This window comes from Anabrus simplex, chromosome 1 (assembly GCF_040414725.1).
Source record: "Anabrus simplex isolate iqAnaSimp1 chromosome 1, ASM4041472v1, whole genome shotgun sequence".
In the NCBI taxonomy this organism is placed as follows: Eukaryota; Metazoa; Arthropoda; class Insecta; order Orthoptera; family Tettigoniidae; genus Anabrus; species Anabrus simplex.
The window spans coordinates 34,794,556-34,822,244 of record NC_090265.1 but is presented as its reverse complement, the minus strand read 5'-3'; the positions used below and the strand labels follow the sequence as shown (position 1 = coordinate 34,822,244).

The following is a 27,689-nucleotide window of genomic DNA, read 5'->3' as shown; positions in this document are numbered from 1 at the left end:
TTATTCCAATCCCTAACTCCCCTTCCTATAAACGAATATTTGCCCCAATTTGTCCTCTTGAATTCCAACTTTATCTTCATATTGTGGTCTTTCCTACTTTTAAAGACACCACTCAAACTTATTCGTCTACTGATGTCCTCCCACGCCATCTCTCCACTGACAGGTTGGAACATACCACTTAATCGAGCAGCTCGTCTCCTTTCTCCCAAGTCTTCCCAGCCCAAACTTTGCAACATTTTTGTAATGCTACTCTTTTGTTGGAAATCATCCAGAACAAATCGAGCTGCTTTTCTTTGGATTTTTTTCCAGTTCTTGAATCAAGTAGGCCTAATCCTGGTGAGGGTCCCATACACTGGAACCATACTCCAGTAGGGGTTCCACCAGAGACCTACACGCCCTCTCCCCCACATCCCCACTACAACCCCCAAATACCCTCATAACCATGTGCAGAGATCTGTACCCTCTATTAACAATCATATTCATGAGACCACCTCAACGAAGATCCCTTCCCATACTAACACCTAGGTACTTACAATGATCCCCAAAAGGAACTTTCACCCCATCAACGCAGCAATTAAAACCGAGAGGACCTTTCCTATTTGTGAAACTCACAACCCGACTTTTAACCCCGTTTATTATCATATCATTGCCCACCGTGTAATGCATAAATAAATTGTAAATAGAAAACCGTGTGCACAAGTGACAGCATTTTGTATGCGTCTTTGTGGATACATCAAGTTTCACTGACAAGAAGATCTGTAAATGGACTAGAAACCGATGATAATGATGATGATGATGATGATGCGTCTTCATGACTTATTTCGCGATGAAGGTGTTGAAGGGCAGCAGTTCCCATGAGCTGTTGCAGGGCTATTTACCGCTCGTGAGATCAATGCTGGAATACGAAGAAGCCGAACGGGTCACGGACCAAACAGGGCTCATCAGTGAACTGGAAATGGCACAGCGAAAGGGTGCAAGGCTCGTACCTATCAGGGATGTACGTAGATTAGTGGCAAGATGTAGTGTTCACAGTGCACTATGTCTTCTGGTATTGACCAGAAGAAATGTGTTATTTTCATTGACCTGTCTCTGTCTCATCATTGGCTTTGATAATATGAAAGTGACTGAGATATGAGTGATGCTAGTGATACCGTTCCTTATGCAGCCGGTCCCTGTTATGAATGGTGTGAAAATATTGCTCATAGGGTTAGTTGGTCCATGCATTTCAGTGGGGTTGGCAGACTGATATGTAACAGCAGCTTTTGGCTCGGTGAGGAAAGCAACAGGAAACTACCTCACTCTTCATTTCCCTAGTACACCTCTTCAGCGACGGCTAAGCTATTTATGACAGCCTTCGGGCTGAATACCCAACATACAAATATTGATAGAATGCAGTATTAATGAACTAACAAGTACAATTGCATTACAGTCCTTCAATGTAGTCAGCGGCAAAGTCGATTACCTTTTTCTGGAAGCCATTGGGAACCGCTGGCAAGGCGTCCTCTGCTGATGACAGCGACGGAGTGGCCTACTGTGCCAAGTACAGATTAGGAAATCGGTGGCCTCGGAGGAGTTACTTCAACTTCGGAAACAGGTCGAAGTCAGAAGGACTCGTGTCTGGTGAGTACGAAGTCAGAAGGACTCGTGTCTGGTGAGTACGAAGGGTGTCCCAAGACCTCATTTCAACCCGCACGAAACGCTTTGACCCATCTTGCAACCGTCCTATACGGCAATGCATTCTCGCCATTCTCTGCTGGTGCATTTTTGCCACGGGCATTCTCGATTTTAATCCACGAAACGCTGATCACATTTTGGAAACATGCTTTAGAGAGGTGAAATCGACACCCTTAACTTCGACGCCACACATCTGAGGTAAAGCTACTTCCTCTTCCTCACTTCCTCCGCGAAGTAAAGAAAATGTATATGTAAATATAAACCTATATGTGATGTATATAACTTGTATAAATTAGAATTGCAAGAAGGATGGGTGCAAGTACAGGTGTATGTGGGCGAATGTGTATGTGTGCGCGTGTGTGAGTGGTTGTGAATGAGTGTGTACACAGGGGTCTGAGTGAGAGTATAAATGGCTGGGTGTTCTTACTCTAATATTTTCAGGTTAAATCAAGATAATTATTATTCTAAGGGTACAGTGTTTGTAGTGTAAATATGTAAATTTAAAATTGTCTACGTAAGTTTGTATGTAAATATTCAGTAGAGTTTATGTACACATGTGGAGATGGAGGCACTTCCGTGTATGTGGGGCTTGCTCTTTCTCCATCTACCACCCCTAAATTGTACATGTACAATTTAAGGAAAATAAATAATAATAATAATAAATGCACCTTATACATCGACACCAGCGCCACCTGACCCTTCCCATGTCCTGTTTGCGCATGTCCCATCACCTGCGAGTGTCAGGGCTACATTGCTATTACTTTACTTACAGACCTTGTAAATTATTTTAATCCTAGAAGTTGTGCGAAAAGAATGATAAAGAAACTAGGGTGGGAGACGCTGGAGGCTAGATGGAAAAGAGCCCGACTATGTGCCGACAGCATCCTTAGTGGTGGTCGGACGGTGTACATAAACACCAGGTTTGCTTGCCATTTGCCTAGGGTGGGCTTAGTCTTCCTTGTTCTGTAGTAGACAAGTTACTCCGCGACAAGTAAGGCTCCAATGATTTCGCAAGTCAACAGGGGTTGAATTTTGGGGTTGTGGGTTAAAAGTTTTATTTCTTACCCGCACAGGGCGTCTCTCAGGCCAGGGAGATCGGTATCGGTGAAGTGATTTGCGGAGGAGGTGAGGTGGGTGTGGCCATGGCCTACCAAGTGACCGCTGCTCAGTCCGAAGGCCTGCAGACTAAGAGGTGTCATGTGGTCAGCATGACGAATCCTCTCGGACGTTATTCTCAGCCTTATAGACGGGAACCGATATCTCACAGTCAGATAGCTCCTCAATTGTTATCATGTAGGTTGAGTGGACCTCAAACCACCTTGCAGCAAGTAAAAATCCCTGATCTGGCTGGGGATCGAACCAGGGACCTGACAAACCAGCAAATCTGCATTCTGAAGTTAAGATCTAGATTGTACTACTTATATAAGAGCTACCTTCTAGCAAGAGTCTCACATCTGGGGCCTATTCCACAAACGTATGGTCTTGTACATTACCAGTAAATTCTCTAGTAACTACTGTAGTACAAATACCAGAGTTTCTGTTCCACAAAAGAATTTTCTACAGTTGTACTTTACTACTTTATACATACAAATTACCAGTGAATTTTTATAGGTATGTTCCACAAAAGTACTAGTACTTGTAACTTAGTAGTGAATTGGGAAGTATTCTCTACCAGCGAAAGGACAATAATATATAAATGTACTAGTGCTATTTAAATATACTTATTTCAGATACATTTTGATAAATTGTGGTCTAGCGGTAGTGATAGTGATGGTAATGAAAATGAAAACTACCGTCTGTATAGGAAAAGAATAAACTTCCAGTTTAACACTATTTGAATACAATGAGAGTTTTAGGTTAAGCACAATACAAGTGGAAGTAACTTTTGATGGATATTCGTCATAAGTTGAAACATCCTACGGCAGAAATAAATCTCTCTCTCTGCTAAACAACAGTTAGGCCTACTAACAACACTGCTTTGGCTAGGAAATTGTGGTCAGTACCATGGTACCGTATTGCACATATGCATGGGATGGCATAATCTTCAGTCTGTATGTCAATACATTCTGTGGTAGCTACAATAAATGATATAAAATTTCCTCAAATTGTTTGTTGACCTGAAAATACTGAACAAACATGTTCCAAGAAGGACATTCCTGGAATCATTAATTCCAAGTAATTTCAATCATTAATCCAACTTTCCCCTCAAAAGCTCCATGAGCTTTTCCAAATCAAATATTTCCATCCAACCCTTTATTTTGTCTTGTTTTTTCAGACTCTCGCTGAATGCACCGAAATGAATATCTTTCCTTCTTTCTACTTCCTTCAAAATGAATAACTTCCTTTCCTTGACACCATTTTAACAATTCATGCAGAGTATGCAATTTTGTAACAATTACGTTTGGCGGCCGAATGTCGTTATTAGCGACATCTGATTCCAAATGACAGACCAAGGTGGGTATGTCAGACTATCGTGGAACATATACGAGGATCGGGAAGAACAGAATGGGTGATAATAACGGAGTAATTTCCTACCATCAAAGAAATAAACTGAAAAATAACATTGCAGCATTGAGAAATTCACAGAAATATTAGAGTTCTTTGAATCTTTGCTACATAACTTAATTTAAAATACGATATTAAGATAAATGAGGCAAGTATAACCTAATTCAACGATTGGAATATGAAGATAAACAGCTGATTCATGCTATGACGTAGTATGTTTACTGATATGTTATCACTTGTAAAACTTGTAACAATTCACAATTCCATACATTACAAGAACCCACACTAGTTAACTTGTAATGTACAAAACCATACTTTTGTGGAATAGGCCCCTGCAGTTAGTTCTGTATAGCTACCAGATAAAGCTAACCGTAAAAATATACGGGGGCAAGTCAATAAGCATTTGCAATCAATTTTTATAATTCATTACAAAAACAATACACACTTTTATATCACTTTTCAATACAGCCACCCTGCTTTTCAGTGCACATGGACCACCGTTTTGCAAGCTTCCTGATACCCTCTGCCAAAAAGGTTTTTGGTTGCGCAGCAAGCCACGTATGCACCGCTTCCTTCACCTGTTAATAGGAGCTGAATCGACGGCCCCTTAGGGCATTTTTAGTGGACCAAACAAATGATAATCCGACGGGGCGAGATGAGGATCGTACGCAGGATGCTCCAACACCTCGAAACACAGCATCTGAAGGGTTTGAGCAGTGTGGGCGGCAGTATGTGGACACGCATTGTCATGAAACAAAATAAATCCTTCCGAAAAATGACCTCTCGTTTGTTGTGGATTGGAGGTTTCACCTTGTTTACCAGCATATCACTGTAACGTTTACTGTTTTCCCCTTTTCCTAGTATGTTCCGGGATTGACCCTTGGAGAGTCCCAAACCTCTGTGAGCATCACTTTTCCTGCAGAAGGTTGACTCTTGAATTTCTTTTTGACTGGGGATCCGGGATGCTTCCATTCCATGCTCTAAGGTTTGCTCTCTGGTTCGAAGTGGTGAACCCATGTTTGTACTCCAGTGATGATCCGTTTCAGAAACATTTCACCTTCGTTAGCATGACATTCCAGTAGGTGCTGACAGATTCTCACACAATTGTGCTTCTGCTCTTCATTGAGTTGTTTTGGAACCCATCCCGAACAGACTTTGTGAAAGTTAAGTTTAATGTGCATATGGTTTGCCACGACATCAACAGTCACTTGTCTGTTATTGAGGATCACATCATGCACCTGTTCAGTATTGGCACCAGTTACGGCTGCAGATGGACGTCCGGATCTTTCCTCATCCTTCACGCCCGTGCAATCGCTTTTGAACTGTTCAATCCACTAGTAAACACTTTGCTGTAGCAGAACATTGTCCCCATATTGTGCTGAAAGTCCTCTACGAATTTCTGCCCCTGCTACACCCTCAGACCACAAAAAACGGACTACGGAACGCTGCTCTTCCCCAGTGCAAACAGAGAGCGGCGCGGCCACATCTACGTCGCAACAGCGCAAGCCGCACTGACACTCACAACACCAAAACCCACCACAGATGCAGACAACGGTGCCATCTAGTGGCCGGTGAGCACACAATGGCATAGAGCCAACCTAAAGACTATTAGAGCAAAATTGCATACACTTATCGACTTTCCTATGTAGGAATAGATTTTGAATGAGAAATCAAAACTTGCTTTTGGCGTCTGATGTATTGACAATTTGCACTTTCATTAGCTTATCAGAGGGTGCGGCAGATTATTTAGAGGTATGGTCTTCGTAGAATAGTCTGTAAAAAAAAAGGAAGACACATACAATTAATTTTGAGCAATGCACATACATTAGAAGTCCATTAATAATTTATGTAGGTTTAATGTTGCCATTGATGATTCAAACCCCATTCCTTGAGAAGCCTTTCTTGTGAAGAGTCGAGATTTTCTTTTGAAGACACAGATCAAAGTTCTCTGCAAAACGTAAAGAATTTCACCTCTTTTTTTTTTTTGACACGGCACAAGTCCAAAAACCTATATCATGTTTATGTAGGTTTAAATTACTTATAGTGCATAAAACATTTTAGGAACTTCAGTCTTTCAAATGAAGAGAAATTAACTACCTAGGTAACATCTTTACAATAAACATAAATTTGAATCTTAGCTAAAAATATCACAACTTGAATATGTTCTAGTAGTAACTTTTTTTTACAATTTGCTTTACGTCGCACCAAGTCAGATAGGTCTTATGGTGATGATGGGATAGGAAAGGGCTAAGAGTTGAAAGGAAGTGGCCGTGGCCAAGGTGCAGCCGCAGCATTTGCCTGGTGTGAAAATGGGAAACTACTGAAAACCATCTTCCTATTTCTTTTTATATGTTTGGTGTTCCTTGTCTATTACATTGATTGACCTCCTCTATTTCCAAATATTTTTACTACTTTCTATTCATCTAGTTTACAATAATCCTTCACTAAGCTTTACAAAGAGTAGATATAATGATTGAAAGAAAGGTCCTCGTTAGACCTCCTTGCATATTTACCTTTAAACTTATCATTGAAGTTGTACATCTCAGACTTTGTCAACAAGCACAGACACAGGAACATACAAGCTGCTTCCTCTCTAGGTTTGTCTTCCAGATTTTGCAAGTCATATAGAAAGATTGGACCATGAATAGGAACACACAGTAGGATGAATGCAATAATATGTCAGACCTTGTACCATACACTGTCACTACTTTTTTCCTTTCCATTACTTCCATACTTCATTATAGGACACGTTCAATATTGTTTTAGGAGTGGTTTTTTTAGTTCTCCGTTTGATACTTCATGAAGTTGAAGTACAAGAAAATTATGTTCCCTGTTAGCTGATGGTTATTCAGTCATGTTTCTGGAAATTGCAATGTGATGGGAATCCTTTAGAAAATTGTTAATTTTCTGATCCTTGAGGGGCTGCAAACATTAAAACTAATAGAATATTGATCTGAATGTAAGAGAATGGTCTTTACTACATTAAAAATGTATTATCGTCGCCATAAGACCTATCTGTGTCGGTGCGACGTAAAGCCCATAGCAAAAAAAAAAAAAAATGTATTAATAAGAACTATAGTCATCTTAATGTGCAGCCTGACATGTAAAGCCTTTTTTTAATAATTTGAATGGCACGTGGCCTGGTGCAGTTCTTTTGAGTTAACGCTGTATAGGTAGGGTCCTGCACGGATGCGAATATCCTCAAAGTTAGTGTATTGGCGGATACAAACTGTATGGCAGTGCATCCTAATACCTATATGACATCAACACAAAGTGCTTCTGCTCTGCATCATTGGGGCTGGAAAGACTCTCCAGCTTGTGACTGTGGTGCTGAAGTGCAAACCATCCTGCACGTTCTGAAGGACTGCCCTCTGCGAGCTTTTGCTGGTTCCATCGAGGACATTCACCGAGTGACCCCTGAGGCACTCTCTTGGCTGGAAGAGCTGGACATTCGTCTCTAAGAGACTGAAATACCCTCACATTAACCTTTTTTTTAATGTGGAGTTTGTATATATATAGTATGTATATAAAATCAATTTTTTTGTGCTTGTTAAGAACTTGTACATATGATTGTCAACTGTAGCATCATATGCTAAATAAATAAATAAATAAATAAATAAATAACACAAAAGACCTGCACCAGGCCTCTCTGGAGGCGACATACCATTATTTTATTCCCCAACTTTACTAGCTTGTCACAGCAGGAGTCGCCATCACATCTGAACTTAAAATTTCTTGAGCTTTAAGACCTTTTCCAATTAGTAGCTTTGATCTGTTGTTACTGAGGTTGCCAGTTTTGATCATCTGAATGCTTCTCTTTACATGCTGGCGTTCTTCTGCTATGATTAGACAGACATTTTTAAATGCAACATTAATTCATTGAATAACTCAAGAAATATGCACACAGTTGTGTGAAATATAATGTAGTTGGACACTGTGGAAGTTTCCGTTTACAACAGAATTACATCAAAGGCAATACTCGTACACTACATTACTCGATCATCATCATCATCCATTTAATTTTCCAGCTCCCGCCATGTTGGGATGTTTGCAGCACCTTTCCATCTTCCTCTATCCAACCTCCATTGTTCCTTCTTAACAGTGTTCCATTGCAGGTTTCTTTGAATATTTATACTATTCTTGATCGTTTTAAAACACCTTAGTCTGCGTCTCATCTTTCCCTCCCTCTTATCTGTGTTTTCATCATCTGCATCGGTATCCATCCTTCTTCCATCCTCTTAATATTTCCACCATCTTCAGTAAGTCTATTTTTGTCCATTTTGTCATAAAGCTTTTCTGCTCTGATTTCCCTGACATCCTTATTTCTTACTCAGTCTTTTTTGTCTTTCCTATCGTACTACTTAAAAATGTAATTTCATTGGTCGGTATTTTATTCTCCTATCATTTTATCAATGTCCAGATCTCTGCTATATTTGCCGGTCTTCTTCTTCATTCATTCTCTTTTCCAGATTCTCTCTGGGTAGGGTAGTGTACCAAAGCCCTCCACCTTACTCAATCTTTCCAACATTCCTCTTCTAGTACGTTATTGCTATCGACTCCTCTATTTGCAATACAGTCCACAACAGAGCTCCTCCATCTCATTCTAGGACGTCCCCTAGGCCTCTTTCCAGTCTCTGTATCCATGAATGTTCTCTTTGGTATTCTCTCTCCTGGCATTCTCATCATGTGTCCAAACCATTTTAGCTTTGCTATATCAATCTCTTCTTGAAGTTTACACACTCCCACGCTTCTCCCTATTTCCACATTTTGTATTCTATCTCGTCTTGTCTTTCCCTGTATGCTTCTGAAGAACCTCATTTCAGCTGCATGTATCTTACTTTGGTTCCGCTTAGTTAACGTCCAGGCTGCTGAAGCATAGGTCAGTATAGGTTTATAATAGGACGAGTATAAAACCTTGCATTTCATTGGCACATCTTTGTTCCATACAGTGTGTCTCACACACTGGTATAAACTTGCAGACTGCTGTATTCTTAAATCAATTTCTCCATCTGAATTTCCACCTTGTGATATCACGCTGCCCAAATATTAAAAATTTTTCACTACTTCAAGAGCTTTATTTCCTATTTTTATCCCTCCCCTAGATTTTCTGTTACCTCTTGTCATGATCAAAGCCTTACTTTTTGCAGTACTAATCTTCATTCCAAAATTCCTTATCTTCTCATTCCATAAATCAATTTGTGTCTGTACTTCCTCTTCATTATCTCCCCAAACTACAATGTCATCAGCAAAGAGCTTAGACTTTATTTGCCCATCCATCATCTTCTCCTTGATGGTATGTAGAATTCTATCCTTGATGATAATGAAGAGTAAAGGAGACAATACACTTCCCTGTCTTAAGCCTGTCTCAACTCTGAACCATTCAGTTTGATCCACTTTGGTTCTAACACAGCTTTTGCAATTTTGATACAATGCAATTACCATCTGCATTGTTTAATTCCCAATCTGTGCCTCTGTCAATGTTTTCCATACCAAATTCCTTGGGACACTGTCATATGCCTTTTCAGTATCTAGAAACGTTACTATCATGTTCTTTCCATATTCCCAGTACCTTTCCATCATTTGACACAATGTAAATATTGGGTCAAATGTGGACCTGCCTCTTCTGAATCTAAACTGGTGTTCTGCCAGTTTTCCCTTTACTCTGTCTCTTATTTGTCTATCCAAGATTCTTTCAAGGACCTTAGCTGTATGAGGTATCAGTGTCACTCCTCTTGCCAGTATTGGGCAGTAATACATCTTAAACATCATCTCTTTACACTTCACTGGTACTCTTTCCTCCACACCAGGTGTTTCACACTCTGCTAGAATGCATTTCCCTCCTGAGTCCTTTTAATGATCTCCATGTTCAGCTCTGCATCCTGCATCAGTTTGCTTCCCAATTACTTGAAGCTCTCCACAATTGAAAGGTTTTGTAATTCCTTTCTCCTCTAGTCATCACCATTGTCTTACTTTTTTTAACATTGATTTTCATTCCATAATTATCAATAATCTCGCTCAATATGTTGAGTTGCCCTAGTACTTCTCTCTGTTGGCTTCCCACACCACAATATCATCTTCAAACAGCCTTTCCTTCAGCTCCTTGTCCCCATATTTTACTTTTTGTCTTCTTCACAATTTTGCCTATAACCATTACAAATAACAGTGGTGACAGCTCACTTCCTTGTCATAGTCCAGTTTCATTCCAAAACTACTCTGTCTGGACCGCTTCCACAACAATTTTTGTACATTGCTTGCACATATTGTATAATTTGTTTTCCAAATCCTTTCCATTACATTACTTTCCATACCTTTATCCAGGTACACTGTTGTAAGCCCTCTCTAAATCATCATATCTCTTCCATACTCTCAATATATTTCGATTAACTGCCTCATACTGAAAATTGAGTCTAGTGTTATGTTCCATTTTGAAAGCCATATTGCTCTTCTTGTAACTGCCTTTCCACCTTTCTTCTGGTTCTCTTTTCTATTAACCTTTCAAATATTTTTGCTACCTGAGATGTGAGTGTGTGATTTCTTAATAATTTTCACGTATCTTCTTGTCCCCCTTCTTAAATATAAGTATTACTACTCCATTTTTTTATCTCAAAAAGCCAGGATTTCTAATACCTGAGAAAATATGGGAGCCTATACAGCAATTGTAAACAAATAGATTGTGCTGCTTTTCCAACTTTCATTCATTTGACAGCAATTCCCATTTCTTCCATTGGGATTTCTCTCTTGGATTCTCTCTCCTCACACTCTACCTGTATCATCTCATCTACACTCCTTCTCACATACAGAAGTTCATCAAAGTAATCCTTCCATCTTTTCCTTATCTTTGGTAGTGTTCACGTTCATGGTTCATGTTTGTGGGTTACTGTAGTCACGTCGTAGTTCGTGAACCATGGGCAACGGCTGAGTGGCCTAGTAAGTGGTCCTGAGAGTCGGGATACCACTTGCTATGGAATGGGAGTGGGCATCTCGGACATATTCTGAGTCCTGGCCCTCCTTGTGCTCAGGCGGCTAGGACTATAAAATTCACCGGTGGTCCATAACCCGTTAGAGAGGAGAGATCCTCACTTGGACTATATGCAAGTAGGGTAGCATCCTGCTTTATGAATTTACCGGGCTCAGAACATTTTAAGCAAGCCTTGGACCTATGGGAGTAATGGAGTCCCACTCCCATTTGACAGGCGAGGGACTCCTAGGGAACAACTTGGCGAACGAAATGGAATTCGATGGGGAGCTATCAATATTAATGGGGCTTATGGAAGAAAGAAGGTAGAACTGGCTGAGTCAGCAAAGAGGATACATCTGGATGTGCTAGGAGCAAGTGATATTCGGGTAAGGGGAGATAATGAGGAAGAGATAGGAGATTATAAAGTGTACTTGACGGGTGTTAGAAAGTGAAGGGCAGAGTCTGGGGTAGGGTTCTTTATCAGGAATACCATTGCACGCAACATAGTTTCTGTTAGGCACGTAAATGAGCGAATGATGTGGGTAGATCTGTCAGTTGGAGGAATTAGGACAAGAATTATGTCCGTGTATTCACCATGTGAGGGAGCAGATGAGGATGAAGTTGACAAGTTTTATGAAGCATTGAGTGACATCGTGGTCAGGGACAACAGCAAGGATAGAATAGTGCTAATGGGCGATTTCAATGCGAGAGTTGGGAATAGAACTGAAGGATACGAAAGGGTGATTGGTAAATGTGGGGAAGATATGGAAGCTAATGGGAATGGGAAGCGTTTGCTGGACTTCTGTGCTAGTATGGGTTTAGCTGTTACGAATACATTCTTCAAGCATAAGGCTATTCACCGCTACCCATGGGAGGCTAGAGGTACCAGATCCATAATAGACTATATCTTAACAGACTTCGAATTCAGGAAATCTGTTAGGAATGAACGAGTTTTTCGTGGATTTTTCGATGATACAGACCACTATCTGATCTGTAGTGAACTAAGTATCTCTAGGCCCAGGGTAGAGAAAGTGAAATCTGACTGCAAACGAATAAGGGTAGAAAATCTCCAGGATGAGGAAATTAGAAGTACATGGATATGATTAGTGAGAAGTTTAGAACAGTAGACAGGTTCAGGATATAGAAAGTGAATGGGTGGCATACAGGAATGCTGTAGTAGAAACAGCAAGGGAATGCCTAGGAACAACTGTGTGTAAAGACGGGAAAAGGCGAACATCTTGGTGGAATGATGAAGTGAGAGCAGCCTGTAAACGTAAAAAGAAGGCTTATCAGAAATGGCTCCAAACAAGGGCTGAGGCAGACAGGGATTTGTATGTAGATGAAAGAAACAGAGCGAAACAAATAGTTGTTGAATCCAAAAAGAAGTCATGGGAAGATTTTGGTAATAACCTGGAACGGCTAGGTCAAGCAGCAGGGAAACCTTTCTGGACAGTAATAAAGAATCTTGGAAGGGAGGGAAAAAAGAAATCAACAGTGTTTTGAGTAATTCAGGTGAACTCATAATAGATCCCAGGGAATCACTGAAGAGGTGGAGGGAATATTTTGAACATCTTCTCAATGTAAAAGGAAATCATCCTGGTGGTGTTGCAAACAGCCAAGCTCATGGGGAGGAGGAAACTGATGTTGGTGAAATTACGCTTGAGGAAGTCGAAAGGATGGTAAATAAACTTCATTGTCATAAGGCAGCAGGAATAGATGAAATTAGACCCGAAATGGTGAAGTATAGTGGGAAGGCAGGGATGAAATGGCTTCATAGAGTAGTAAAATTAGCATGGAGTGTTGGTAAGGTACCTTCAGATTGGACAAAAGCAGTAATTGCACCTATCTATAAGCAAGGGAACAGGAAGGATTGCAACAACTATCGAGGTATCTCATTGATTAGTATACCAGGCAAAGTATTCACTGGCATCTTGGAAGGGAGGGTGCGATCAGTCGTTGAGAGGAAGTTGGATGAAAACCAGTGTGGTTTCAGACCACAAAGAGGCTGTCAGGATCAGATTTTCATTATGCGCCAGGTAATTGAAAAATGCTACGAGAGGAATAGGCAGTTGTGTTTATGTTTCGTAGATCTAGAGAAAGCATATGACAGGGTACCGAGGGAAATGATGTTCACTATACTGGGGGACTATGGAATTAAAGGTAGATTATTAAAATCAATCAAAGGCATTTGTGTTGACAATTGGGCTTCAGTGAGAATTGATGGTAGAATGAGTTCTAGGTTCAGGGTACTTACAGGGGTTAGACAAGGCTGTAATCTTTCACCTTTGCTATTTGTAGTTTACATGGATCATCTGCTGAAAGGTATAAAATGGCAGGGAGGGATTCAGTTAGGTGGAAATGCAGTAAGCAGTTTGGCCTATGCTGACGACTTGGTCTTAATGGCAGACTGTGCCGAAAGCCTGCAGTCTAATATCTTGGAACTTGAAAATAGGTGCAATGAGTATGGTATGAAAATTAGCCTCTCGAAGACTAAATTGATGTCAGTAGGTAAGAAATTCAACAGAATTGAATGTCAGATTGGTGATACAAAGCTAGAACAGGTCGATAATTTCAAGTATTTAGGTTGTGTGTTCTCCCAGGATGGTAATATAGTAAGTGAGATTGAATCAAGGTGTAGTAAAGCTATTGCAGTGAGCTCGCAGTTGCGATCAACAGTATTCTGTAAGAAGGAAGTCAGCTCCCAGACGAAACTATCTTTACATCAGTCTGTTTTCAGACCAACTTTGCTTTACGGGAGCGAAAGTTGGGTGGACTCAGGATATCTTATTCATAAGTTAGAAGTAACAGACATGAAAGTAGCAAGAATGTTTGCTGGTACAAACAGGTGGGAATAATGGCAGGAGGGTACTCGGAATGAGGAGATAAAGGCTAATTTAGGAATGAACTCGATGGATAAAGCTGTACTCATAAACCGGCTTCGTTGGTGGGGTCATGTGAGGCGAATGGAGGAGGATAGGTTACCTATGAGAATAATGGACTCTGCTATGGAGGATAAGAGAAGTAGAGGGAGACCAAGACACGATGGTTAGACTCAGTTTCTAACGATTTAGAGATAAGAGGTATCGAACTAAATGAGGCCACAACACTAGTTGCAAATCGAGGATTGTGGCGACGTTTAGTAAATTCTCAGAGGCTTGCAGACTGAACGCTGAAAGGCATAACAGTCTATAATGATAATGTATGTATGTATGTATGTATGTATGGTAGTGTTATTATCTCTCCTTTTTCCCCTTCACCTGCTCTTCCTTTTCTCTTTCATCTTACAAGTCCATATAGCATCCTTTTACACACCCTATTCTAACTGTTGCTTAAATCCTTCCCAGCTCTTTTTCTTCTTCTGTTATAATAAAAGAAAGTGTTTGTCTGTTTCTGCAATGCCCAGCCAAAGCTACGGCACGCAGTGATCTGGAATTTTGAACATAGTTTGGTGGAATGAGATCCGAATGCACGTCGAAGCCGTATTTTTCATTTTTGCTTCTGTTGGTGAGTTATGAATGAAAATCCGTCAGAAAACGTGTGTTGGGATATGACAATCCGTGCTGTTACCAAGATTAACCCATTCACTGCCAAACCCGTATACATACGTTTTGGTGCAGTGTGTACTTCACCGATCTCACAAATGGACGTGCTATAGTGTCATGCTGTGAGATTCCGTGGAAATGCTCAAAGAAGTTCTGTACAGCAAATATACCACTCCATTTTGCGTGTTTTGAAAGCGATCTGGTGTTATTTCAGCTTTGTTGGAGTAGAACATCTTTCCCGTTAATGTGTAGCCATCATAGTGTCTTGAAGTTTACATTCATCTCTTGTTGACAAAGAAATTGAATGTTTCCTCATAAGTAGTGATTCTGGAGAGCTATATTTTGATAATGAAAATGGAGAATATCTAAGTGGCGATATTGAACTACAAGATCGTCGCCATAAGACCTATCTGTGTCGGTGCGACGTAAAGCCACTAGAAAAAAAAAAGAAAAAAAGAGAGAACTACAAGAAAGTGCGAGACGAAGTAGTAATGATTAATCTCGTGCGGAATTATTGCCCCTTCTTCGGATAAAATACTTTTTCCCCAAATGTAAATGATTTTGATAATACCAGTTCTTGGATCAACATTTTAATGTTATATTTCAGTAGTAGTATCACCGAGTGGAGTAGCCGCGAGTATTAAGAGCCAAGCTTTGAACTCGGCAGGTGAGTGGGTTTGAACCCCACCGTCAGCTGTCCTGAGAATGGTTTCTTTTTTGTGATTTCCCTTTTGCACTCCCAAGCAAATGTCGGGACAGTTCCTATTCATAAATCACAGCGGATTCCTTCCACTTTCTTACCCAATTTCATTCACCATCATTCATTTCATATTCATTATCTTAACTGAGGTTTGCATTGGGAAGGGCATCTGGCCGTAAAAATATGGTGTAAACTATAATCTTACTTCATCCCTGACCCCGTATTGGGTTGTGGGGCTAAGGGGACGATATGCATTCCATTAATAGTATCAGTAAATAGGTATCTGTGAAAGTGCTTCTTCCTTAAAAAAAAAAAAAAAAAAAAAAAAAAAAAAAAAAAAAAAAAAAAACAGCCCAGCCTGGTCATCAAAACTCGGCAGTGAAAAGGTTAAATTTATAGACTCACTGTTGCTAGGCAACGTACATAAGATAGATAATATAAGTCAAGGAGCCATTTTAAGTTCATGGTGTAGGAAGCCATTTTCGGTCCCAGACACGAAGAGCCACATTCAGTCTGTAATATCTGGAAGAGAGAGAGAGTGTGCGCGTGCGTGCGTGCGTGTGTGTGTGTGTGTGTGTGTGTGTGTGATGCCCATCTATATCTACAACAAGCAGAGATCTGAAATGTTTAACATAGGCATATTGTTCGATGAATATTTATACAGGTAAAGACCTGTTTTCCTTAATTATTTATATTACCTTTAATAGTTTTAATCATGTATTTACTTTTTTCTTATTTACCCAATGTTCATTTAATTCAGTAAAATGTTAAGGAATTTAAATGAGACTATGGAGTGGGTATGTAGGAAACTGGGAGTGAAATTTCTAGATCCTAATGGGTGGGTAGGAGATAGGGATCTGCGCTCAGATGGCCTTCATTTAAACCGCAGTGCTACGTATAAGTTAGGAAATTTGTTTGGAAGGGTAATAGGGAGGTACATTCAGGGAAACGGGATGGCCTAGGGAGCAGTGATAAGGGAACAGGGAACTGGAAATCAAGTAGGGATGACATAAAATTGTTAGTGTTGAACTGTAGAAGTATTGTAAGGAAAGGAATAGAATTAAGTAATTTAATAGATATATATTTACCAGATATTGTAATAGGAGTTGAATCATGGCTGAGAAATGATGTAATGGATGCAGAATTTTTCTCACGGCACTGGAGTGTGTATCGTAGAGATAGGATAGGAAGGCTGGGAGGGGGAGTTTTCATTCTGGTGAAAGAAGAATTTGTAAGCTACGAAAAAGTTAAAGATAAGACACGTGAAATTCTAGGTGTAAGGCTCATTTCTAAAGATAATAGGCAACTTGATATATTTGGAGTGTACAGATCGGGAAAGGGTAGCACTGACGCGGATTCAGAATTATTTGATAGGATAGTCAGCTATGTGGGAAACGACATGGAAAGAAATGTGATTGTAGCGGGAGATCTGAATTTGCCAGATGTCAATTGGGAAGGAAATTCGAACGACAGGAAGCATGACCAACAAATGGCAAATAAGTTAATATGGGAAGGACAGCTGATTCAGAAAGTGATGGAACCAACCAGAGGAAAAATATCCTGGATGTTGTGCTGATAAAACCAGATGAGCTCTATAGGGAAACTGAAGTAATAGATGGTATTAGTGATCATGAAGCTGTGTTTGTGGTAGTTAAAAATAAATGTGATAGAAGGGAAGGTCTTAAAAGTAGGACTGTTAGGCAGTACCATATTGCTGATAAAGCGGGCATGAGGCAGTTTCTAAAAAGTAACTATGATCGGTGGAAAACGGTAAATAAAAATGTAAACAGACTCTGGGATGGATTTAAAGAAATTGTTGAGGAATGCGAAAAGAGGTTTGTACCTTTAAGGGTGGTAAGGAATGGTAAAGACCCACCTTATTATAATAGAGAAATAAAGAGACTAAGGAGGAGGTGCAGACTGGAAAGAAATAGAGTTAGAAATGGCTGTGGAAGTAAGGAGAAATTGAAGGAACTTACTAGAAAATTGAATCTAGCAAAGAAGGCAGCTAAGGATAACATGATGGCAAGCATAATTGGCAGTCATACGAATTTTAGTGAAAAATGGAAGGGTATGTATAGGTATTTTAAGGCAGAAACAGGTTCCAAGAAGGACATTCCAGGATTAATTAATGAACAAGGGGAGTGTGTATGTGAGGATCTTCAAAAGGCAGAAGTACTCAGTCAGCAGTATGTAAAGATTGTTGGTTACAAGGATAATGTCGAGATAGAGGAGGAGACTAAGGCCAAAGAAGTAATAAAATTTACATATGATAACAATGACATTTACAATAAGATACAAAAGTTGAAAACTAGAAAAGCGGCTGGAATTGATCAGATTTCTGGGAATATACTAAAGACAATGGGTTGGGATATAGTACCATATCTGAAGTACTTATTTGATTATTGTTTGGTCGGACGAGCTATACCAGATGAATGGAGAGTTGCTATAGTAGCCCCTGTGTATAAAGGAAAGGGTGATAGACATAAAGCTGAAAATTACAGGCCAGTAAGTTTGACATGCATTGTATGTAAGCTTTGGGAAGGCATTCTTTCTGATTATATTAGACATGTTTGTGAAATTAATAACTGGTTCGATAGAAAGCAATTCGGTTTTAGGAAAGGTTATTCCACTGAAGCTCAACTTGTAGGATTCCAGCAAGATATAGCAGATATCTTGGATTCTGAAGGTCAAATGGACTGTATCGCGATTGACCTGTCTAAAGCATTTGATAGGGTGGATCATGGGAGACTACTGGCAAAAATGAGTGCAATTGGACTAGACAAAAGAGTGACTGAATGGGTTGCTATATTTCTAGAAAATAGATCTCAGGGAATTAGAGTAGGTGAAGCTTTATCTGACCCTGTAATAATTAAGAGGGGAATTCCTCAAGGCAGTATTATCGGACCTTTATGTTTTCTTATATATATAAATGATATGAGTAAAGGAGTGGAATCGGAGGTAAGGCTTTTTGCGGATGATGTAATTCTCTATAGAGTGATAAATAAGTTACAATATTGTGAGCAACTGCAACATGTCCTCGAAAATGTTGTGAGATGTTGATAAACAGGGTTAAAAGTCAGGTTGTGAGTTTCACAAATAGGAAAAGTCCTCTCAGTTTTAATTACTGCATTGATGGGGTGAAAGTTCCTTTTGGGGATCATTGTAAGTATCTTCATTGGGGTAATCACATAAATGGGATTGTAAATGAAGGGTACAGATCTCTGCACATGGTTATGAGGGTGTTTAGGGGTTGTAGTAAGGATGTAAAGGAGAGGGCATGTAAGTCTCTGGTAAGACCCCAACTAGAGTATGGTTCCAGTGTATGGGACCCTCACCAGGATTACCTGATTCAAGAACTGGAAAAAATCCAAAGAAAAGCAGCTTGATTTGTTCTGGGTGATTTCCGACAAAAGAGTAGCGTTACAAAAATGTTGCAATGTTTGGGTTGGGAAGAATTGAGAGAAAGAAGAAGAGCTGCTCGACTAAGTGGTATACATATAATATATATAATATATATTGAATAGGTCACAAAACAAACCTTTTAGCATCCTACATTCAGTATCTTCAATACGGATAACAATGATTTTTATCACTTGTAAGTGAGCTGTCAGCAGAGAGATGGCGTGGAATGACATTAGTAGACGAATAAGTTTGAATGGGGTTTATAAAAGTAGGAAAGATCACAATATGAAGATAAAGTTGGAATTCAAGAGGACAAACTGGGGCAAATATTCATTTATAGGAAGGGGAGTTAGGGATTGGAATAACTTACCAAGGGAGATGTTCAATAAATTTCCAATTTCTTTGAAATCTTTTAGGAAAAGGCTAGGAAGGCAACAGATAGGGAATCTGCCACCTGGGCAACTGCCCTAAATGCAGATCAGTATTGATTGATTGATTGATTGAATATGAGGATTTCACTTTCCCAGGAATAAAACGTGAACCGTATTTTCTTTCAACTAATATTTTATTATTTTATTCAGAGGAAACATATAAAACAAGATAGATAAACAAGGAATAGTAAACCGAACAAGCTAGTCATGTGGTTAGGGGTGTGCAGCTGTGAGTGTGCATTCAGGAGATGGTGCGCTCGAACTCCACTGTCAGCAACCCTGAAGATTATTTTCCATGATTTTCCACTTTCACACCCAGAATATGCTGGGGTTGTACCTTAATTAAGGCCATGACCGCTTCTTTCGAACTCCTAGGCCTTTCCTATCTGATCATCACCATAAGACCTATCCATGTCAGTGCGATGTAAAGCCAATTGTGTAAAAAAAAGGAAATGGTAATACATATATTAGTCAGGTGCCATTTTTAAGTCCATGGCAGAGGAAGCTATTTTAGTTTAATCCATGATGTCTGGAATTGTTTGTTTGTGTGAATGTGTGCGATGCCCAGCCAAATCTGCTGGACATACAGATTTCAAATTTTTAAAATACATGAGCACAACATTTCACCGATCACACATGGCTGCATCGTAGAGCGATTTCTTTCTCCAAGAAATGAAGCTGTCACCATCATCAGCCAGCAACTTTCACGGTTTAGAAACATCTAACGCGGTTAAATTAATAAATGTGGCGTGGGTGGATATGTGGACACATGTTAGTTACATTATATTATTTAATATATGTCATCATAAGTCGTGTAACTCATTGCTGTGCATCGTGACCCCATTTGACTTCACACAATATTCTGGATTAAGCGGCGCCAACTTTGACAATGTTCAGCTTCTCTTAAAGCCTGCTGAAGAGTCAGACCGGTGTTACGCAGAACTTGATCAATCCAATCCACCTACTCGATGTCCTTCCTTGTGGTCTTCTGCTGAAAACTTTGCCTTCCATGATACATTTCTCCAGATTTTCACTATCACGTCTTACTGTATGTCCGAAGAATTGGACGATTCTCTTTATGACGCAAGAGGAGAGACGTTTGGAGATATTCAGTTCTTGAATAATAGATGCATTAGTACTTCTTTCCATCCAAGGTACACGGAGCATCCTTCTCCAACACCACATCTGAAAGGCGTCGATACGGTAATTATCTCTTGCCTTGAGGGTCCAGGTCTCGGAAACATAAAGGAAGACAGAGAACACAAGAGAATCAACTAGTCTAATCTTTGTACTGTTTGTAATTGCTCTGCTCTGCCATATTTTTGTGAGTTTGCTCATGGCAGCGCGTCCTAAGGTGATACGTCTCCTATCTCTTTGTCAGAACTTCCAGTATCACAGATGGTCGACCCAAGGTATATAAAGTCATTTACCATTTCCAGTTCCCTTAATCGACCTGTCAGCTGGATCTGTGTCGCTCTGTCAATTATCATTAGTTTGGACTTGCTCAGGTTGATCTCTAGCCCATATTCTAAACTTGCATCTTTTACCCTTGCTAGTAATTCTGCAAGTTCATCTTCACTGCTGGCAAGGAAAGTGGTGTCATCAGCAAAGCGCAGGTTACTGATTTTTCGTCCACCAATTGATATGCCTCCAGTCCAGTCATCGAGGGCTTTCTTCATCACATATTCATCATAGATGTTATATAGAATAGGTGATAATATGCAGCCCTGTCGGACACCCTGCGAAATACTGAAAAATTCTGAAATGCCGCCATCTACCTTTATAGTTGCAATGTTTTTCCATACAGACTTTCCAGTAATGATATTAGATGTTGTGGAATGCCAAATTCACCAAGAACCTGCCATAGTTTATTCCAGACAACACATTCAAAAGCTTTCTTGTAGTCAAGGAAGCATATTAGCACAGGAACACAGAACTCACGAGATTTTTAATTATTTGCCTCATATTAAAAATCTGTTCCCGTGTTCCTCTTCCTGCAACAAATCCTGCTTGCTCAATGGATATGTGAGGCATTATGTAAGACTTAAGGCGCTGGTTTATGATGTACAATAAAATCTTACTTGCATGAGATATCAGAGCAATTGTATGATAGTTGGAACACTTCCTGACTGACCCTTTCTTGTGCAAGGGGATTAAGATAGAGCTTGTCCAATCTTTCGGCCATTCTCTCATTTAATATATGTATAGCTGCTAAAAGTTGAATCCTTTGCTGGAAGGTTATAGGTCACAATCCATTAGCCTGCATTGTGACCTTAAGAAAGGGTTTGTACTTCTGTTTAGGACAGGAAAATTTAATGAAATTGATTGGTTATCCAGTAACCTGCAAAATTATTAGAATGAAGGTATTGGAGTTGGCACGCGAGATAAAAGTGACAGTAACGAAATTTCAGGCATGCTGGGTGCGACGTAAGCAAAATGATGTGGCATTCGGGACTGTATTTAAGACGTAACACTACTATTGTGCAATGCTTGCTGGTAGATTACACTGATATATTTGGTTGCCTGTCAGTGTCACATTATAAAATTGAGAAAAGTTCACAATATTTCATATTAAAATAAAAGTTCTATTCCTAGATTTGCTTTAGACCTTATTAAATAATTTTAGTTATGGAAGAGTTTTAATATGATTTAGTTACATTCAGTTAGTACTACAGTAAATACTTTCTAAACAGTTGATGGGGAATCTGCCACCTGGGTGAGAGCCCTAAATGCAAATCAATGCTGATTGATTTTTTAATTTTTCTGTAAATAGCTTACTGTATCTTCCAAAATTCAGGGTTGTCTTATATGTGACGTTATCTTATATTTAGGCCAATATGACTCTATCCCTAATTTTGTATTTCAATTTTTTTTATAACTTTACAGGAGTTGGTGCGCACTCTAGGTAACATTCTGGACTCGCGATCACTGTCTGCGATGAACCAGATTCCATACAGATGCATGAAATGTTCCATGCAGTTCTCACATGAAATTTTGAAGAGTGCTAATACTGCCTTAGTACCAGGTAATATTTTAATGTTTTCTTTAATATCATTAATCTAACCATATAAGAGCATACCATTAATAGAGGCATATCTGGCAAAAGGAATTAGATGATACTGAAAGTATTGTACCATGCAAAAATATCTTAATGAGGTTTTATTGCATTTGTATTTGATATGACTATACAGTAAAACCTCAAGACGTTTCTGCAGGGGACAGCAAAAATGAACGTGTTAAGCGAGAAAATGTACTACTGAATGTACAAATAAAAACTAGCCAACAGGGATATGGAAACACTAAATACTATTTTTTCCGACATGAGGGCATTTTACGTCGCGTGTCCGCGGGTACAGTGAAAACTATATCTACCATTTCTAAAGAAGAGAGGAAAGTATTAAAAGGTGTTAAAAAACACAAGAGAACAAATATGAAAACAGTTTCCGCTGGGGCTTATAAAATAACAGGTGCAATGAAAGGTTTGAAAAATGCCAACCAACAAATACGAAAACGTGCACGGGGGCCAATAAAAATATCTAAGTATTATTGCAGATTACACTCTTTCTAAAACAAATGTTAGTAGAAGCCTTTTATTTCGGAGCAGTGGGTTATTAAACGTTTTTTTTTACTGGTCACACTCTGAGACAATAAATTGGAGGTTACACTCGACTGTGAGCGACCAGGAGGAATGACTTTGACTAATTCGAGTAATCGAGTCGAAACTCGAAGGTGCGAGCTTCACTTTTGCAACCTCTGCGCGCTTTAAGATACGGACGCCAGTCCACTTTCTGACAGATTTGTATTTTGTCTTCATTAGTAAAGAATTTCACTACTTTTTCCATATCCATAACTAGGCTATCTCAAGACAAATATGCACCACACTGGTCAGTTTCACTCGATTATGTTCGTAATCCAGATATAGGCTACCGTATCACGCGACAAATATTCGCTACATATAAAGTCCAATAATGGACCAACTATATTGGTATTACACTTCACTGTACCACTCAACACAAAATAAATTTCTAGCTTCTGAATGGAATGCAAAATACAAGCACAAATAGGCTCACTGTGTTATTTAGCAATCTTGCTGCTAATCAGCAAGCAAAACTGAACATTCCTGAGGCTCCTGGAAGGTGCAACTTATCCTGTGAAGTTCAGGAATTCAAGGCCCTTGCCCGTAATCACGCAACTGTCGTGATGGCTCTTACCGTAGTTGAAAATAATGTTTCTTTCACAAGGGATGATAAATAATTTTGGGGCTAGGAAAAATGTGATCGTACCAACCGGTAATAATACCATCAAATTTGAATGTATACAGTTTTAACTCAGTCAGTATATTCGACCTTGAAGGCCAGTGCTATTGAACTGACTCATAAGGTGTTAAAAGTAAAAGGAATAATTTAAGCAATATCAAGTAAACAAGAAGCAAGATCGAACTCAGTACCCCAAGATGAAAACTTTGAACGCACACAAACCTAATTTCTCTTTCTTCAGATTGTTTTTAATTGTGACATTTGCCCCACAAGTTTGTGAACTTGTAGAAATAGACAATATTGTATTTGTATTTTATCTAAGTATATATTTTAATATAGGTTTTATAGGAGTTAGTTGTACAAAAATGTTGCTGTATATTTTATATTAATTGCCAGTTTTTCATGACTTTCTTGCAGCTGATGATGGCGCAAAAGGAACGCCAAAACTAGTTCTGCTAAATAAAGTTAATATGTTGTAATACATTCAGACAACATTGTTTAGTATTGAATAGGTGGAACCTCTAAAAACTTTATAAGTATTTGTGATCTTGGTTCAATGCGGATAAAATAAGATGAAATTTCTTATGCTAAAAGTTTGAACCTGTCATAAACACATTTTCTGTTTACAGTTTCTCTTCCATACGCTTGCACCAATATTGCATGCATCCCCAACACCATTTTTCACAGCTTGTAATAAAACTTGATGTTTGTGCATTTCTCTGTTGCACTATGACATGAGTCTTCATTCGCACTACGTTTGATTGGCCGCAGCAGACTAACCTGCTTCAACTGTGTTTCTTCAGTGCTATGTTGTGCTTCTGGAGATCCCTTCTCTGTGTACATGCACGCAGTGTTACCACACATTGCCATTGTGATATTGGTTCATTCACCATACGTTTTAGACACACCCAAAGTTATTCAGAGTCACCAAGGCAAACGGACCGGACGAGCCGACCAATTGATTTTGATCTAATAAAAGCGTCCCTTCCACTTCTGGTCGGGACTCTGTTTGCATATATTAGCTCTAGAATTACCACAGTTATCCAAGTAAAGTGGTACGATCTAAGGAACCATAACTGATTTAATGAGCCATTCGCGGTTTCACCTTAATTTGGCTTGCACTGAGACAAGCATATGACTACTGGCAGGATCAACCAGGGAGCTGGCTGGCTCGAGAGCCGAAACCGAGCGTCGTAGCCCGCCGCCGACGAGTGCAGCCTGCGGGACACAGACTTGTTTTGTTCTGTTGGCCATCCGAGTGGCTGCCAACTAAAATTTCATAGGCCGCTGAGCACGGGCTCTCACCCGGCCGGCGTGCCTTCACTAGGAATCGGGTCCCTTCACCATCCATCGTCACATCTCCACTTCGTCCTCTGCCGAGGCTTGCAGGACCGTACGAGAGGCGTACGACACTACATTCTCACGCCTGAGTAAGGGCAAGCGTTACCAACATTACTGAGCGCCGCATATGAGCTTGAACACTGAGTGTGCAGAGGCTCGCAGCATTGCAGTCGTGGGCAGGGAGCCTGCTGCTCTCAGTGTGTATGAACAGAGGCAGATCAAATATCAATGGGAATTTTAATGTACCACTGCTGTTAGTAATAATTCTGAGACAGGGCTTTGCCAGGATGTTGGTGGCGGTGTTTGGAGAAGAGGTTTGCATGTGCGAATGACTGTGGAGAGCTGGGCTGCTTTAGTACGCCATGAGTGAGCAAGAGGTGCACACGTCTGTTGCGCAACGCATCATTATCAAATTTCTCACCAAAGACGGCACCAAACCTTCCGAAATTTTGAGATGGCTCCGCGAACAGTTTGGGGAAGAAACACTTTTGCAGACTCGTGTATGAGTGGGCTAAACAATTTGTGGCCGAAAAAGAAGCTGTGGAAAATGAACCTCATGAAAGGAGACCATGGACAAGCAACACTGCAGACAACACTGTTGCTATTTGTGACATTATTGGTGAAGGTCGGCGAATAAAAATTTTGCAAATTGTTTTAGCTGTAAAAATAAGTTACAGAAGAGTTCAAACCATCATCCAAGATGAACTCCATTTCAGAAAATTGTCTGCCAGGTGGGTTCCTCGTCTCCTCAAACAGAAACAAAAAACCTTTACGCCAGGAAGTTTGTCAGAGACTCCTGCGTCACTACGAGGAGGAAGGAGAAGATTTCTTGCATCGCATTGTGACTTGTGATGAAACTTGGGTGCATCATTACACCCCAGAGTCAAAGCAAGCAAGCATGGAGTGGCAGCGGAGAGACGAAGCAGGTCTGGTCAAAGCCAAAACGCCCATCTGCTGGAAAGGTGCTTGCAACCATTTTCTGGGACTCCGCGGGTGATTTTCTGGTGAATTTTCTTCACAAACAAAGGACAGTTAATGCAGCCGATCACTGTTATCTTTTGGATGAAGCAAAAGCTGCGTATCACAACAAGAATGTCATTCTTTTCCATTATGATACAGGGCTGCATACTGCTGCTTTAACACTGCTGAAAACTCACTGGACACCTCTGGAACACCCTCCATACATTCCAGATTTATCGCCCTGCGACAACCATTTGACCCTCATCTTTCTATCCGATAGAGAAAAGTGATCTCTATATGTGTATTTTTTTGGTTAATGCAGTACATTTTAAAAAATAATTCCCGTTTTTATTTGATCTGCCTTCATATTTACTGTATTTACTTGCATATCGGCACCACTTTTTATGCCAATTTTAAGGTCCCAAAATATGGGTGCGACGACTATGCAGAACATTTTCAGACAAAATTTTAAAAGACCTGGGGATATATTGTAGCCATTGAAACTATTATTAGAGAGGTGTGTTTATATACGCAAATAATTCCTGCATATTTAAAAAAAAATTGAGGCACGAAATTGGGGTGCAGGTTTTATTTGTGTCAGGGTAGTCAACACACTCCTGGGTCATGTAGTTTTCGATGTTAGGTGTACAGTTATGCTTTGTGTAATCGCAGATGGAAAAAAACTGACCCTCATATGTCATATTAAAATGGAAAACAATTCAGACTTTTAATTCAAAACTGCCTTTACACTTTTTGAAGAGAGTATTTTACAGAGTAATTTAAATTCGAATTTCTCGGTGTTAAAAAAAAAATTGAGCTTGATACTTGCATTATTTACCCATGGGTGAGAGAATATTGTTTTCAAGTTGTATCAGTTAATCACACTTGCGTAACACCGCCCAATTATGTGTCAGTTGGTACCAGCAATGTGGCGACACACCGTGCACTTCAGGTGAAGGTACAATTTCAAGAAGGCAGACTGGCAAAAATTTACCACAATGCTTGATGAGAGGATTACAACAATTGATCCCGTTCTAGAGGCATATAAAGAGTTCTTGGAAGTCGTCCAGTATTGCTCCAAAAAACTATTCCTAGAGGATGTAGGACCAGTTACGTTCAAGGTCTTACCTCTGACACATCCACTTTGCTGAAAGAATATCAAGATCTTTTCAAAAAAGATTCTTTCAGTGACGAAACTATCCACAGCGGACAGCGTGTTATTTCCTCCATTTCAGATTCCAAACATAACCAGTGGATTAAATTAATGGAAGAGCTGGATATGGGAAACAGTTACAACGCGTGGAGGTTACCTAGGCACCTCTGTAATGATATAACTAAGATCTTAGTACATAGCGACGTTTCTGCAAATCAAATAGCTAGTCAGCTCATAGAGAGCGGCAAATCAACCAGTTTGCTATAGAAGATCTACATAGAACGCTGAATGAATGGAAAAATGGTAAGGCGGCAGGCCTTGATGACATTTGTATTGAGCAACTCAAAGGATTTGGTCCTGTCAGTAAGCAATGGCCCTTGGACTTATTCAACAATTGCATCAAATATTGCAAAATTCCTAAACTGTGGAGAAAAGCAAGAGTTATAGCAATACTCAAACCTGGCAAGAACGCAGGTGATCCGAAGTACTACTGACCAATCTCTTTGTTGTGCCATTTATACAAAATCTTAGAAAGAATGATTCTAGACAGACTATCTGAAGTGATAGACCCATTACTCATACCAGAACAAGCTGGCTTTCGACCAGGGAAAAGTTGTACTTCCCAAATACTGCACCTCACACAGTATATAGAAGACGGCTATGAAAACAACAAAGTCACTGGAGTAGTTTTTGTTGACTTGACATCAGCCTACGATACAGTTAATCACCATATACTGCTTCGTAAAGTGCACAGTGTAACTAAG

General features: G+C 39.8%; 1 protein-coding gene across 2 annotated transcripts in view; it reads left to right on the top strand.

The window, feature by feature from the left end:
- LOC136883729 (serine/threonine-protein kinase 11-interacting protein) overlaps nt 1-27,689 on the top strand; it is a 252,167-nt gene that overhangs the window by 78,175 nt on the left and 146,303 nt on the right. For both annotated transcript variants that reach the window (XM_067155993.2, XM_067155992.2), the window contains exon 9: nt 22,102-22,240. In XM_067155993.2, the coding sequence (XP_067012094.2) occupies nt 22,102-22,240 (139 nt within the window). The remainder of the gene's footprint in view (nt 1-22,101; nt 22,241-27,689) is intronic.